At 44.5% G+C, this 17,188-nt stretch overlaps 1 protein-coding gene across 1 annotated transcript in view; it reads left to right on the plus strand.

Moving 5' to 3' along the window:
- Positions 1-17,188, plus strand: part of LOC111874964 (leucine-rich repeat-containing G-protein coupled receptor 5) — a 203,534-nt gene that overhangs the window by 128,912 nt on the left and 57,434 nt on the right. Inside the window, exons 2-3 of the mRNA XM_023870871.2 lie at positions 3,483-3,554; positions 13,715-13,786. Of these exons, the coding sequence (XP_023726639.1) occupies positions 3,483-3,554; positions 13,715-13,786 (144 nt within the window). The remainder of the gene's footprint in view (positions 1-3,482; positions 3,555-13,714; positions 13,787-17,188) is intronic.

The following is a 17,188-nucleotide window of genomic DNA, read 5'->3' on the forward strand; positions in this document are numbered from 1 at the left end:
GTGTAATATACGCAATTAGAACCACCGCGTTTGATTGTATTTATTGGCGAGATTCAGCCTGGCAAACCTGGGAATATGCGCTCGTTTCTGCCGCGTTTATTCACATACATCACATAAGACAAAGCATCCTAACCCTGAAGACGGAGGCAGAATGTGTCTCCGAAACGTTAGTATCCATCCACAAGACTAAACTCTCAAAAATCGCCAGAGTGAATGCCTGAAACATATCTGAGGCGCATAGACGTTGGGAATGACTGGGTAGAATGCTTCCCCCCCTCTGCCTACTGTTGTGCTCCCCTCCAGTCCCCATCTGGCCTATGTCAACCGAAGCGCTTGTCGCTCCCAAAGGCTATGTGATAATCACCATCAACTTTCATGTGAAATGCTGCTGATTATTGTTGTCTACAATGTGACACCGTGATGTCTGGTAGATACTAAAACAACGTTTCAGGAAAAATATGGGGGCAGAAGGTGCGTCCGAAACGTTGTTATATGGAATTCCTGGACCATCTCAGAGACTATCAGCTTCTCTAGAATTTTTTGTGGGGCGCCCTCTCTGACGAGAGGGCGGGTCTGTCTTTTACATATACTGCTGGCCTTTGCCAGAGCAATCTTCCTTGGGACTCGCGATCATATTTTACTGTCTCAAATTTGAGACTTCCCTTTTTGGCAGTACGTCTACATGCCGCAGAATATTGAATGTAACACAGAGAAATTATTTCCTGCCAGAAATGCTCGTACCAGTTCGCAGATATTCAGAAAGTAAATGGACTCATGTAGTTAGACAAGCTGCAGACTCGTCGCCATTTGCAAATTACAGGACCACTGTGTAGACCAGAGTAACGTAAATATTGGTGTGTGTAATTCCAGCATTTCCTAGTTTCATATTTTTCTGTCGTGTTGATGTGTGTAGAACATGGAACTGCGTCTGCTATAGCCGCTTCTACGGCCGACTCGTCTCCTGTTAATGCAGAGTTGAATAAACACGATGAAACATTATCGAAACTGATCACATGATCGCCAAGTGTGAATGTTTCTGACGTTGCTGTGTTGCAGTAAACACTGGTATTATTTCGGGGGCTTGGATGGCTCAGTCGGTTTAGCGACTAGGTTACGTGCTGAGCAACCGAAGGGTCGGGGATAGATTCCCGGTAGCGATTAAGAGATTTTTATTTTGTCCGTAGTGTCCAGACTGGCCAAATGTCTGGTACGTACCGGGGGTAAAACGGACGGAACGTGAAACTGACCACTCACCTCCTGTTGCCGAGGTTAGGAATTTTGTTACTTGAATAAGACGAAACTGCTAATATATTGAGTAAGCAGTAGCGGTCAGCCGACAAGGTCTGGTCCTCGAGATTAGGGGTTGGGCATGGAGCTAACAGCTCCTCGCTACAAACGTTAGCATATTACGAATCGGTACACAGGCTCTCGGGGCTTGAAGTAATACTTTCGAATGATGTAAACAACGTTAATAATTTGTAGGGGTAAAGGGCAGCCGGAGCGTAAGGCTGACAACCTCAGCGCTATGTGTGTTGACCAGTTGCTTAGAAAATATGGGAGCCTCGACGTCTCACAACCCTATGGACCTTCACGGCTTGTTACAGGGGTATCTTTTAACCTCACCATAGATTATTACAACGATCACATGAAGGAGGATATGTATGAGGCATGTAGCACGCATGACACAGAAGAACATAGTATTATTATGGTAAGAAAATCAGAAGGAAAATGCCACCAGGAAGACCTAGACATAGTTAATAGGATAGTACTAAAAGGGTAAAAGGTAAAGTTGTCCCTGTAACAGTCCGTCGAAGCCCATAGGTTTGTGAGATGTCGAGGCTTCCACGATTTTCTACACAGTCGGCTCACAGATGGCGGTGAGGTCGTCAGGCTTACGCAACGACCGCCCTTTACGCCCCAGGAAGATTCCTGGTACTCATTTCTGTTAGAGGCGGAGTCGACCCCAGGGCCATAATGCACCTGGAAGGATTAGGTCAAGTGAAAAATCCAGTGATCTCATCGGAAATCGAGCTTGTAGCATACCGCGTGCCCCGCTAAAACGGATATTAGAAATAAAAGATTTACTCTACTATTAAAATGGATCGCAAAGAAATTGGTTTGGGGAGTGTGGACTGGATTCAACTGGCTCACGATAGAGACCAGTGGCGGGCTATTGTGAACACGGCAATGAACATTCGGGTTACATAAAACGCTGGGAACTTGCTGAGTGGCTGAGCAACTGTCAACTTCTCTTTTGGATTCGCATGCAATTTGTCTGTGTCCACGCAAAGAGATTCTAGCGGAAGGAGAAGTTTCAGAAAGAAAATCTCCCCTCTCCGCTCTCCTGGAAGCCTGCAATAACCATATAAACGGATTTCTACCCTTGACGACAGCCAATATAAAACATCTGTGACGTGGGCGATGTAACTTGTTGTCTTATCGGGGATATTCTGTTCTTTTGGTCTCTTCGAAATTTCATCTGTAGTAAATTTACTTTTTATTTTATTGTTAATATGTTGGTACCAGTGGAAGTAGGATGTATCTCATCGGGGAAGTCCCGATTGCTTTGTTGCTCATCCGTTTGACCTCCATTACGATAATTAAGTAAACCCGAACAAAAATTGACGACTCTACAGTAAACACTGGCGTGTGTGTTTTGTTTATACTCGGTACTGCCAAGTTATCTCCCCTTTGTCGTATTCACGTCACAGTGCAGTGCATCAGATAAACCCTTGAAGAAGGTAAATGTTAAAGTTGACCCTGTGCTTATTATATTTTTTTTATTATTGCTAGTGGAGTGGGACTAAATCCTTTGTACTGCGGCCACTTCTGGTCTATTATACCAGCCACAGATGATAGGTGAGGGTGATTGTGGAGCAATTGGTGGAATGAAGATTGGCAGGGGAAACCGAAGTACTCGGATAAAACCTGCCCCAGCGCCATTTTGTCCACCACAAATCCCACTTGACCAGAACCGGGATCGAACCAGGGCCGCCGCGGTGGGAAGCCAGCGACTAACCGTTTGAGCTATGGCGCGGTACCAATTCTATAGAAGGTTGGATGGACGACATGGAGAAGTGAAAATTTTTGACCCTACCGAAACTCGAAATCCGGCCTCTCGGTCGTCCAGCCTGTACCCAGTCGCTATACCAACTACGCTATTCCGGCTCGTCCTTGAAGAAGGAACTTCTAAATGACATTAGAAACCCAGAAGCTTCGTCTAACGGTAACGTTCTGGACTTCTATATGGGAGGAGCTTGGTTCGAGTCTCGGCTAGGACACAGACTGAGAAGACCTAGTGCGTCCTATAGTGATTTGTATAGAACGGTGAGAGCATAATCCTTGCTTGTAGTCACGGATATGTAGGAGTTCAGTAAATCCGATTACCAATCGAAACCCCGTCTATGGTCACACACACGGACAATATAATACTCTTCATCCAGACGTGATGTTTACTTAAACGTGCTTTTTGTTTGTTCCAGGGACTTGGCCAGTAACAACATTACGGAGTTAACGGAGACTTCATTGTCGGAACTTTCCAACCTGGAGGAACTGTAAGTCCCTTTTACTTTGTTTCTACAGCTTGATACATAACGGGCCGAAGTAGAACAGCTGTAAGCTAACAAAGCGATGAGCAGATCAAGGAGGATGAGCTGGGCGGGACATGTAGCGCGCACGGGAAAGAAAAGAGTGCAAAAAAGTTTTAGTAGGAAAAGCCCGAAGGAAATATAGCGCTTGTAATGTGTAGGCATGTATGGAAGAGAAAAGTGTTAAAACTGATCGTAACGAAATGGGATGGGAGGATGTGAAGTGGATTCGTCTGGCTCAGGATAGGCAATACTTGCGGCCACGGTAATGATCCGTCTAGTTGCACAGAATTCTGGGAAATTCTCGAAGAGCTGTTGGCTTCTCAAGGACTCCACTCTCTTTAATTAGCTGTCTCTCGCCTCGCTTAATCCGTTTCTGTTATACCCTACGGTGTCGAGGTTGGTTTTTTCTCATTTCATCAATTTACAGACGGCAGGACTCCTTGGGCGGGTGATCGGCCCCGTCGCAATGCCTCTACCTACACACAGGACAACACAAACACAGAATACATACACATCCATGCCTCAATGGATTCGAACCCGCGATCCCTGCTTTCGAGTAGCGAAGACAGTGCATGCCTTAGACCGCTCGGTTACAGTGACCGGCAATGTATAAGAATAATATATAAGAATTCAGTGCGTACCTCACAGGAAACAGATCCGAACCCACGATCCCGGCTTCCGAGAGAGCGAAGACAGTGCATGCCTTAGACCGCTCGGCTACCGTGACTGTCTTAATTAGTTAATTAATTAGCGACATGAAGGCTCGTGGGTGAGTAGTTGCGCAGTACCACACATTCTTATCATCGGTACTAGCTGGAGGTAAGTGGTCAGCTTCAGTCCCTGGCCGCTTTACCCCCGGGGAAATTGTCGTAGGTACCCATTGGGTGGGCCCAGAGCTGGACTGGACGTTCTAGCCTCTGCAGGGAATCGAACCCTGGTTGTTGAGTTATGACTCAGGCGCAGCCGTCAGTAACGCTCAGTGCCGATGCATGCCATCAGAATGGAGGCTGGATGTCCCGACTACTGTTATTTCAAGTATAGGCCGTCTTTCTAGACCTGGCCTACGGGTGCGTGTGAGGGGAAGTGCATCTAACCGTACTGTGAGTGACATCGAGGGAGGAAGTGAGGCGCACTGTCACTAATCCCTGTTATAACTCCATGGTTCTGGTCCGCAAGCGAAATATAGCGACCGAGCGACCGCCGTTTGTCGGAGAAGTTGGTGCCAACTTTTGCGGATAGAGGGTGTCACGTGGTCAGCGCAACAAATCCCCACGGCCGTCAATTTCGTTTTTCTAGACCGGAACCGTTATTTCCTTGAAATAGCTCCCCAATTATCATCACGAGGCTGAATGGACCCCGTTCCAGACCCACTACTAGTCAGAAAATCTGGTAGCGCCTGGAATCGAACCTGGGATCTCTTGTTCTGTAGCCAGGAACTCTGACCACTAGAACACAGAAGCGGTCTAATCCCTGTTATAACACATCCTCACATCCTTATCTCAGTGTATTCGAGTGAATCTACTGCACAGTCAAGACTAAAAAGTGTGACGTTATTCAGTGTGTTACGAGCCTATCGTGTTTAATGTTGTGCCTGTGTGGTACAAATATCTGCACACTTGCAGTCTCTACCGAGTTTCTCTAGGATTTCTTTTCCGGAGATTTATAATTTACAAGTGGGCAAATGCTTCGAAGCTTAGAACATAATTGCCGTTAGTATTTTTATGTTTCTTCTACGATAGGGTAACCTGCTGAAGAGAGATGTGTTACATGATGTTTAATTCATTCAGCTAAAGTAGTCAACCCCCTCGTTGGTGTCTCCACCTTATCGTGGTGAGGGGGTTTGAGTATGCCAAGGACCCTGAGAGCTATACCAGCGGTAGCGTAGCTACTGGCAGGGCCTCCCTAGCTGGACAGGTCAAAGGGTAGGCATCAGACGAAGAGAGACACCGAAAACTGATGCCGGAAGCAGCGTCATCAGCGGCGACTGGAAGCACAGAGAAAATGATGCTCGGGATGGTTCAAGTTCGTATAGCAACAGGCGTGACCAGAGTGGTTTGAACGGCTGTTGTACTGCGATGTGGAAAGCAAATGGAAAAACTACCACATTATCACTTTTCCTGGATAGTCTCTTTCCAAAAACAGAAGATCGCATTAAGTGGAGAAACTGTTTTGGAAGAGGCTGTGGACCTGTCATCTGACAGATTACTGATGAATGAATGAATGAAAGTAGTCATCATTTAAATTTTGTTCGTCGATCTGTGTAGATCAAAGTCGTTGCAGAATACAGGAATCTGTTCTGAAGCAACAGAAAGATGTCCCATGGATAGTGGGGATGACTGCGCTCGAGGCTTTCCCCTCTCTACTTACAGCTGTATTCCCCTTCATCCCTCTCTGCCCTGTGTCATCAATCCAAAAGCCCCCGTCTCAAATCTGAGGCTCCGGAAATAAATCCCATGTATAGTGGGGATATTTATGCTGAGGATTTTCTTTTTTTACTCACTGCGTACTGATATATTTCCCTGTAGCTGCCTCTGGCCTATGTCAGCAAGGCCAAAGCGGTTGTCACTGTAGTGACAGAAAATAAAGAAAATTTCGTGGAAATGCGGAAGAGGAGAGGAAAGTAGATGAAGTTACGAATGTTTGTATAAGAAATCCAGAGTCTTTCCGTTGATTTTTTAACGGCCATTACACATGTAATAAAAACAACATGATTTGAGAACGCCCTTAAAACAAGATTTTAGAAGCAGAAGAAGAAGAAACAGCTTCTGTCTCGACTGAATTGCGTATTTTAAGTCATTTTAGTATGAGTAACAATAAAAAACACATGAAATTTGTGCTTTAATGGTCTGCAGCGTAGCCTAATGATCAGTGGTGTCCGTTCGTGCAGACGAAGTTGCGGAATGGGGCACGCCGTTGCTGTTACTCTGAGACCCGTTTGTTCTGTGAGGAGTTATGGCGACCGGGATTGTTACTCTTTTAGCATTATTAAAGAAGCTGACTTGAAGAACCGTTGAGCTCTGAGGCTACATAATTACAGAATCTCGAAGCGAAAGCAAAGTTAAACGTGCTGTAGCAGTTATTAAAAAGAAATCGGATGAAACGCGATGTGGTAATTTTATAAAAGCCTTTAATTTGCTTGTCCCTTATTACATTTTAAGCTAACGTGACGTCAGCAGGGTCAGTGGCCAGATACATTATTGTAGCGTGAGATTTTGCATTGTCATTGCGCAGCTTGGGGTTCCCATAGCAACGAATTGTTGAGCGATTAACAGGTTGCATGAACGTGAGTTACGTAATATGTCACGAAAGAGCGAGCAGTCGTATGTTTAAATATATCTTGTCTGTTCAGTGAGTATAGATAATACGGTATTTTGATTTACGATTTATTGTTTATGCTTGTTATTCGTGGGTGATTGCGTTAAATGTTGACCTCGACGTATCATTCGATATTATGTTCGACTGGAAAGTAACACCATAGAATGGCCGCGCCATAGCTCAAGCGGTTAGTCGCTGGCTTCCCACCGCGGCGGCTCGGTTTCGATCCCGGGTCTGGTCATGTAGGATTTGTGGTGGACAGAGTGGTGCTGGGGCGGGTTTTCCCCGAATACTTCAGTTTCCCCTGTCAATCTTCATTCCACCAAATTATCCATCATCGCAATCACCCGGGGCAGGTACAATAGGCCAAGCAGTGGCCGCCATGCCGAGTGGACCCAGTTGGACTCCACCCCCCACTAAGGGAATTTTAACACCATAGAAAATAAGGACGTTAATAGTATAGAAGAGCATGTGTAATAAACGCTGATACCTCCCGTTGAATGACAACGGGTGTCACATGGACTTGAAATTACGACATGTGTTATGAGTGAGGCAGTTTTTTTAGAAATTTGCAGTGAGCATATTATCGATGTTACAGCTTTCTTGAATATGACCCCATATAGTTCGGCAGGTGTCTACTAAAGTACTCGGCTTCATAAGCCAGAAGATCGACCAGTTCACAGAGTAAGGCATGATAGGAACATTGAATGTAACAGGAGACACGAAGTTTGAAATTTGTAATGTTAAATTCGAAATCCTCGCACAAACCTATGGGCCTCCGCCGCCTGTTACAGGGATAGATTTACCTTTTTGTTTTCTTTGCTGTCTCTGCTTCTGAACATCAATACATCGTTTTTCACGGGGCAAATGTGACCTTGTTGCACAGAAGGTGTATCTGTCGTGTGAAGCATCAGCGGGCGATGTATTTCGCGTCAAAAGCCCTCAGACCTCTTGCCGCTGCGATAGAACAGCTCTGTCTGCGGGAGCAGTTGCGCGACGGGCAGTCCGGAGTGACAGTCTGCTTGAACGAGGATTCTCGTGCAGCGAGAAATAATTTATTTTAAAACAAGTGAATGAACAGAACAGGTTAGTACGGCGGTAACCCTCTAGACATGTTCTAGAAGTGCTTGGTTCGAAACCAGGCCGGGTAAAAAGATATCCTGAAATTTTGCATAGTTTTTCTGAGTCCTTCCAGACAAATCCCGGGGTATTTCCTCTATTTTTCCACGACCCCTTCCTTCCAGATCATTTTCAATTCATAATTCATTCCCTCATTCGACGCTAAGTGGTCTGAAACGCTGGTCGTTGTCAAGTTACCCACAGGAGGAAGGCGAAGAATTGCTTCCTGCAGTTGTTTCCTGTACTAGACAAGTTTTATATGAAGTCTGTCGTCTGGAGTATGACGTGGCACCTTGTAGTTCTCATGGATTGGTACCAACACTTCGGGTGTACTTGCTACCTCCATTATAATTATACTTGGAGAAGAGTACAAGTTATGAAGCTCCTCATTGTGAAGTTTTCTGTAACCTCCTGTCACTTCATCTCTCTTCGACCCAAATATTCTCCTCAACACCCTGTTCTCAAACACCCTCAGTCTGTGTTCCTCCCTTAATGTCAGAGACCAAGTTTCACACCCATGCAGAACCACAGGCAAAATGATAGTTTTGTATATTCTAATTTTTATGTTTTTGGGCAGCAGACGAGAAAACAAAAGGTTCTGGACTGAATGGTAGCAAGCATTACCCGAGTTCAGTCTCCTCTTAATTTCCTCCTGAATCAGGTTTTGATTTGTTATCGTCGTTCCCAAATATCTGAACTGGGCCACATTTTCAAAACATCTGTTTCCTATCTTTATGTCATGATTTTGCCCTGCAATTTGGCCTCATTTTCTTTGTTTTAATTATTTTTACTTTGTGTTTAGTCCGTGCAATTATATTTTACTTTACTTTTTCTTTCATTTTTATCCATTTCTTCATTCCACGCTTCTTGGCTTCTTTCCTTTGAACATATTTCCCTTTTAGTTTTATTCTCTTAATTAACCCTCTTCGCACGGAAAAGAAGAGAACTACATTTAAAACGTTACTTACAGAGCCTGAAGAAGAAAGACCAACAGCAAGACCTACGCGTAGATGGGAGTATACTATTAAAATGAATGTTAAAGAAGAAGAAGAAGAAGAAGAAGGACTACTCTTGTGATCAAGATAATGAATCATATCTTCCAACCTCGGCTTCTGTTTCTATACATGGTCGTTCTGACCAGAATGAGCAGCGGTTTTCATGGAGTCCAGTAACTGATGCAAGGATTGTGGACTGTATAAATGTTATAACAGGGCCTCACCGTCCCTCCCTAAATGCAGTTGCAAACACTGTCCCGCTGCGCAGAGTCCATGTCTGAAAACACTGCGTGTACAGGACTACACCGTGTCATCTGGCACGACAGTGAACAACTCAAATTCCGCGTGTTTGTGATTTGTTCTGTGGCGACATGACTGTACGTCAACCCCATAATGGTTGTGATGGTGTGAAACATACAGTGCAGTCCCAGAGAGACGTGATTACCGACGCCGAGCGTCCCTTCGAGAGGTCTCGGTGGCTTCGAACAGCGTCAACCAAAAGAAACCACTTTACGGTACACAAGACATGAGCTCTTCAACCCGTTGTATGACGCAGGCTGCAGAAGTAAGGGGTTGAAGTCCCTCGCCTTCTCTGCAGAATTTGTTATTCTTGAATCCTGATCCAGAGCAGATCTGTGTTCGGGTGGTGCTCGGTTCGAATACCGGTCGGGATACCGTATATCCTGACTGAGATGTTTCTTGGTTTTTCTAAGTCCCTCCAGACAAATGCCAGGTTAGTACCCCGATTAGGCTACGACCACTTCCTTCCAAGTCGTTTCTGGTTCATCATTCATCATATTCGATGCTGTACAGTGTAAATAGCGCTGTAAAATAATGTCACGTGTGTGTGTGTGTGTGACTATAGACTGTGTTTGGATTGGTGAATGGTTTTATTGATCATTTACACGGGTCGTAACTATAAATAACTGTAACGCTATAGCCGATTTCCACATTTTAAAAACCGCTGCTGCAAACACTAAGTCTTTTCCAGCCTGCAGTGTCTTCTTTAGACGTTTCCTGGTAACGGATGTTAACACTGAATATTGCTTTGCTTCCGTAATCAAGTTCCGTAGAGAACTGCCAACTATCAACTTAAATCGGTTGTCCCAACTCTTATTTTTTATAACTCCTCGGCACTGACCGCGTAGACAACACCCCGTTTCTCCCGTTGAATGTGTAACCGATCCGTTGCCCAGAAACGGGTCTGATATAACCGCCCATCTCACGATCGTTGCATAACAACGGTAACCCCGCTACAATAAAGGACACGAAAAATACATACCTCTAACAACAAAATCCTCAATGGCAGTAGTCGGCGCCCTGGCCGGGATTCGAACCGAACACCTCAATACAAGCGAGAAGCGTTGTCGCCCGGCCAACTTGCTATGTATTCAAATTTATGAACTTGAAGGTCTCACGGCGATGTCTACTGAGAATACTGTCTTCTGGATTGTAACGGCATGTATTCCCATGAGACCATGAAGACGGAGGCAGTATGTTCCTCCGAAACTTCTATCTGGCGTGCGAACTACACGGCGTTACAACCCAGATGTACGTACGCTTCAGTATATATGCTTGTAAAATATGATATACTCCGTCTGCTGTGGGAACGAGTGTACGTCATCCCCAGTTAATGACGTAGACTCTTAGACTCTTACGTCATTTATTCATTCATCAATTTCTGTACAGCCCTTTGTTGGGCCCTGGCCTCTTCTTCAATTTCGTAAACTTTTTTACACGGACGGTAGGACTTCTTGGAAGAGAGATCAGCCCGTTGCAAGGCCGCTACCTAAACACAGGACAGCACAAACACGGAATAAACGCACACAGATATCAGTGCCTTGAGTAGGATTCGAATCTACGATTCCAGCGTTCAAGCGAGCAAAGACAGTTCTTGCGCGGCCACTGTGATCGGCCTTATGTCCTCATTAGAAACTTAGATTTCCGCATTCATACGTCGGTGGGAAATTTAGACATGCAGAGGACTTTTGTTTCGTAAGGTTGCCTACACAGGGTATGAAGTAGAGCAGAAGAACTTTATTTGAAGTTGAGGGAATGTTGCAAGCATAAGCAGAACATATTATTATTTTCACAATAAGCTCGTGTACGACTGAAACGAAATGAACAACGTGGACACGCGAGTATGACGCCAACTGACAGCGTTACATGTGTCACTGATGCAGTGGAAGGAAATGCTCTTCTGGAAGTCATTTCGTTCGAACACGCAACTTTATTGAGTTCTGGTCATGTACGACGCAATTAAGAGCTTCTTTCTTCAGAATGTAATCCCCCGTAATTACATAATGGCATAGGATTTATACCTCCACCATGTGCGCCATTTTGTTTAATGGCGGCCCCAGCTGTGTGAGCAATGTCCTGACTCTTCGGTTTTCAGTAAGTGTCACTTTAACTGGGCTGCGACATACGTGACAGTCCGTAACTAGTAGATTTATCTGCTGACATGCGATGTGCACATGCGCAGGATGTGTTGCACGGCCTGGGATCTGGGTAGTGCGTGGGGAGAGGTTTGGCAGGGAATAGCGGGTAAGTGGTTGCAGCGGCATTGTGGAGAGGAAAGGTGATGCATTGTAACTGAGGCCCTGTTGTAATTTGCTGCATGTAAAGGCCGTATTTTGGACATGGCATGTGGGTAGTGCGGTAAAGTATGGCAGTAAGCTGTGGGACAGTAGTTGCAGCTGTGTTATGGGAGGGAGGGTGACGCACTGTAACTAAGGCCCTGTTATGTGCTACATGCAAAGGTGTTTTTAGACCTGGTCTGTGGGTAGTACATGAGAAATATGCCAATGCTTAGCGGGGCAGTGGCTGCAGCTGAATCGTGATAGGGATGGGTACACTACAACTAAAGGCACTCTTATAACACATGCACATCATACAACCTTTATGAATGAATGCAATGATGCAGCTATATATTTGAAAAAAAAAATCATATCTCACTTGATAAATCTTGACGCATCTTCATGATTTTCCTCAGAATACTAAGCAAATTATGTGATTTCACCTTAAAATAGGCCACAGCTGATTTACTGCTTTCATTATACGCCTATAATATACTTAATTCGCACAGGGTAAGTAATTGTTGGGGACATAGTGGTAACTATATTTACCACGTGCTTTGACATTAGTTTCTGAATTTTTCCCACAGAATGTATGTGTGTCACGTGATTCTCACGACAAAACCCATTACAGTATTTCCCTGTAACATTACCTGATCGTTCCTTATAATTGAGACGTAATGTGTTTCCTGTGAGGTAGGAACTGAATTCTTATATATTATTTTAATGAGCTTCAGTATATCCATCGAACACAACGATCCTGCTTAGCCTGTTTCTTCTGCCAGTAGCCTAAAACAATACACTTCCCAGCGCTTTACCTTCTTCACATTACAACGCCTTACCCTCTCTCCGGCGTAGCTCCTCTGGCTGCTCCCCCTCCATCTGCTCTCTCTCCCTCCCTCCCTCTCCCTCCATCTCTCCCACATTTCTTCGGAAATCAGAGGGCTAATGTAAAGGAAGAAACAGAATATATTGTCACGTGATTTCGCGGTAGTTGCCTAGCAACGGGTCTATATGGCAGAACATTAATCTCGGAATATATCTTACGCAAAGCAAGGAGAATTTATGTCCGAAATTTAGACTTTAATCATATAAAGCGGCGTGGTAACTATATGTACCGTCTTCTTTAAGATTAAAATAAATTTTTCATTCTGCCCACACGGTGCATGTGTGTTCCTTATGATTCTCACAGGAAACAGCGATTATTTCCTTAAGCTGCATTGACCGGTTGATCATTGTTATGGAGAGGGAATGCTTTTCCTGTGAGGTACGGACTTTCCTATTTATAAGAACTGCAAGCTTCAAAAGGTTTAAATAATCGTCATGTTGTGAAGTGCTGCTGTGTGTGTAGTTGCTACTAAGGAATAGCTTCTCAATTCTCCGCGAGATATATATCTGAAGGATCGATTTATTGCCTTGACAGAAACCATGCTCCCGTGTATCCGACTGCAGCAGTTGAAAGTCTGTGCCCCAGACCTCAGTAACGTTTCAAACAAATATCAATGCTACCAACTTTACAACTGGACACTAATGAAAACTCTTGAGAGAAAATTAAATATACTAATTGTTATTTTATCTCAGAATATCAGTTAAATTAATATTTCAACCAGGTTGGTGGATCATATAACTTCATGATAATCTAATAGTGGCTTAGGTGGTTTAAAAAATCCTTCATTTATGAAACCTGATGTTAGTTACAATGTTCGCAAGAGCCCGCCACTTGTCTCTATTCTGAGCCAGTTAGATCTTTTCACTTCATGTTCTATTTCCTTAAGATTCTACAGCGCAGAATTCTTGAGAAGCTAATAGTCTCTTAGCTTGTCAACAAATTACCCATCTGCTGAGTAACTCAAAAGTTCATTACATCGTCACAGTAGCACGCCACTGGGCACTATCCTGAGCCAGTTGAATCCATTATACACCCCAACTCTTTTTTATTTAATATTTTTACTATATGCTTTCCGTCTACGTCTAGGTCTTCCAAGATGCTTCCTGTCAGGTTTTCCTATCAAAATTTTTCTCTCCCCGGCTTGTAGCGAAGTGCTTGAACCAACTACGCTACCGTGCGCCTCACACTAATTAAACACTTGCTAATTATAATTTCTGGCTCTGTTTGTTGCAGGATTCTCTCCGATAACGCCCTGGAGCGCATCCATCCAGAGGTTTTCGCCAACAACAAGAATCTGAAAAGACTGTGAGTATCGTTTTATCTCCCTGTACAATGAAATCATGATAGTGCTGCGTGACATTATGGTAACATAGTGCACTGGCAGAGAGCTGTACCCATTTGTTGCATATATTACTGATACTGCCAGTAGAGGGGTCTTTCAGCCGTAGTTTGTCGTTAGTTTTATGAAAACGGCTTATTTGTATTTTTTCAGTATTGGATATTGAGACTGACTGCGCGCGAAGCGTAGACCCTATTAAGGAATAGAAAATGAAAAGATGAAACTATCCCTGCAACAGGCCGAGGAGGCCCATTAGGTTGTGAGACGTCGAGGCTTCCACATTATCTAGACAATCGGCTCACACATGGCGGTGAGGTTATCAGCCTCACGCACCGACCGGCCGCCCTTTACGCCCCAGGAATATTCCTTGTACTCATTTCTGCTGGAGACTGAGTCGACCCTAGGACCATAGTGCGGCTGGAAGGATTAGGTCAATTAAAAAAAGGATCCAATGACCTCATCGGGAATATAACCCGCGACCTTCCGAATTAGAAATGTTGTACTTCATTTTTCGATTATTTGTCTTTTATTAACATCTTCCTTCAGAAGGCTGTTGTCTTCTGGAAAGTGACGCCGTATTGTTCTGTATTCACGAACGTTTCGGAGGAATTTTCTGTTACCATGTTCAGTGTCGAAAAGTAAGTAAAGCAGCTTGCTTAGTGAACAGCGTGTGTAGGAGCTGAAGTCCTTACAGCAATGAGAGCCAAGTCTTCTGGCATCTGCATAGACCGGAAAGTCACATTGTCATCTGGCCCACAGTTTCTTTACCCTTTCCACTATCGCCACAGGTGCGAAAATAGAACATAATTTGAATTGTTAATAGATGGACCGTGTACCCACGAGGGCGCTAACATCGCGATCCAATGGGTGGTGCGTGTGCTTCATAATCAGGTAACGGTTTGAAATCCCGACCCGAGAACCGAATATTTTGATTGAGGTCTGTCGCAGATTTCTTAAGTCCATCAAAAAAAACACTAGGATAGTACTGTGATTAGGCCACGACCCCTTCCCTCCACATCCTTTCAAAATTATTATTCTACATTTATCTTAATACTCGACGCTATATAAACTGGGACACTTCCAGAATTGTAAAGTGCGCGACAATAAAGGCACGGTATAGTCTAGTGCATGGTAACATAGCTCCATCATCATGTTTGAAATGTCACGTGTAGAGGTTGGTATTGGTGACTCGATTTATTGACATACAACTCGGAACTATAAGCAGGTACAGCGCCACCGCTAATCTCCACAATTCACAAATCACCACACCACCCTCTAAGCCTTTCCCAGCCTGCTATGTCTTCACAAGCCGTTCCCTGGCAACGGCTTCTAACAGCGGAAATGCTTCAGCTTCACGCGCCCAAGTCCTCCCGTACGGAACTCACTGTCTAGCTCCCAGGCTGGCGGCCATTTCGCACCAGCCTCCTAGTCTTCTGTCTTCACCGCCCGGGTGTCAACTGAGCAGTCACCTCTGACACCGACTTCTCTCGGTTACAACATCTCGGCACGGACCGCATAGAAACAATGTTCCCATTCTTATGTGCGTGTTTGTTGCCGCGGGAACTTGTTCACCGAGCAGTTGCCTAGCGATGCCCCGGGTAGTGGCTGTTACCAAGCAACGCATGTTCCTTCTCGCGATCGTTGCATAGCAACGGCTATACTATACTGTACGCTATAACATGAAAACGCAGACATATTTCTCCGTAACGCTGGTACGTGTTTGCCAAAGTACGCGATGTCATAACCCGAAAGACTGCAATGTGAAGGTTATGCACGCTGTTTGCTTCACGAACTCAACCTTCTGGAGAAAGTGAAGTGAAGTGAAGTGAAGTCAGCAGTAATGCAGTCTGCGTCTGTCTGTATGTGTGTGTATCATGGACTTCTCGTAAATGTGATGTCATAGCTTCACAGTTGGATGCCAGATGCTCTGGCGGTATGGTGCTAACCCTCTGCAGCACAATGGTAACTATACGTACCTTACTCATGGAGCTGAGTCCTTCTTGATCAGAAGCCAAATCTGCAGCTACTCAAGAATTTCCCAGCATTTTATGGAACCCGAAGGTTCATTACCGTCTTCACAAGAGCCCTCTACTGGTTCCTATCCTGAGCCAGCTCAGTCCAATCCATAACATCCCATCATCTCTCTCTAAGATCCATTCTAATATTGTCCACGCACCTAAGCCTTGGTCTTCCCAGTTGTCTCTTTCCTTCTGGCTTTCCCACCAATATCCTATATGCATTCATCTTCTCCCCCATTCGTGCTACATGCCCTAACTATACGTACCATCTGTTGTAATATTAACAGTATCTGCATTCTGCCCACACAGAGTATTTGTGCATCTCTAATGCTCGCAATAAACAGCGGTTATTTTCCATGAACAGTATTAACATGTTGGTCGTTGTAGCAGAGAAGCACTGTGTGTAAAAAGTAAGATGTCTATGTGCTTCAGATGTGACTAGTTTATTGTGAACACAAGTTTGTCTTACATGTTTCGGCCTGCCTTCGCCATTATCAGAAGTTTCATCAACATTAATTGGAAGCACTGTACACTTTCGCAATACATTAAGTCTATATAATAATCTTATATCTTAAAATTATATTCAAAGATAAGACGTTTTACTTAAGTAAAGTTAATTATATCGAGATTTATTGCTAGTGGTTTAATTAAGTTAAGATCCAGTTTATGAGAGTAGCATGTGTTTGTATCTGCAAACCTTTGAAGATGGCCAAGACAGGTCGAAACATATACGTTGTGGCGAAACTGGATGCGCAATTAAGATAGAGACCCGTTGTGTTTCCTGTGCGGTACGATTACAAAAAGAACTCCGTTGCCTGTAGTCCGCAAGCGAACCATACCGACCGAGCGACCGCCGCTTGTCAGCTAAGTTTAGTGTCAACTTTTTCGGATAGAGGGTGTCACGTGGTCAGCGCAACGAATCCCCACGGCCGTTAGTTTCGGTTTTCTAGACCGGTGCCGCTACTTTTTCATTCAAGGAGCTCCTAAATTATCCTCATGAGGCTGAGTGGACCCCATTTCAGACCCACTACTTCTCACAAAATCTGGTAGCGTCGGGAATCGGATTCAGGACCTCTGGATCTGTAGCCAGGAACGCTGACCACTAGACCACAGAGGCGGTCTTTTAAAAATATTGGTCAGAAGAAATTCTTACTGCAAGACGGGACCAAGGGTGAAAGAAAGTACAGACAGTAGACAATTTGCAGGTGTACATTCAGGCCTGTGTGACATCATGAAGCGACGGAAATGACACACATAACTGAATAACAATATTCGCATCTTCTGACTGGCAAAAGAAACTGGAGCAGGCTTTTCATGGGGGGGGGGGGACGGGGGTGGCGGGGGTGGGTA

Source organism: Cryptotermes secundus, unplaced genomic scaffold (assembly GCF_002891405.2).
Source record: "Cryptotermes secundus unplaced genomic scaffold, Csec_1.0 scaffold743, whole genome shotgun sequence".
Classification (NCBI taxonomy): Eukaryota; Metazoa; Arthropoda; class Insecta; order Blattodea; family Kalotermitidae; genus Cryptotermes; species Cryptotermes secundus.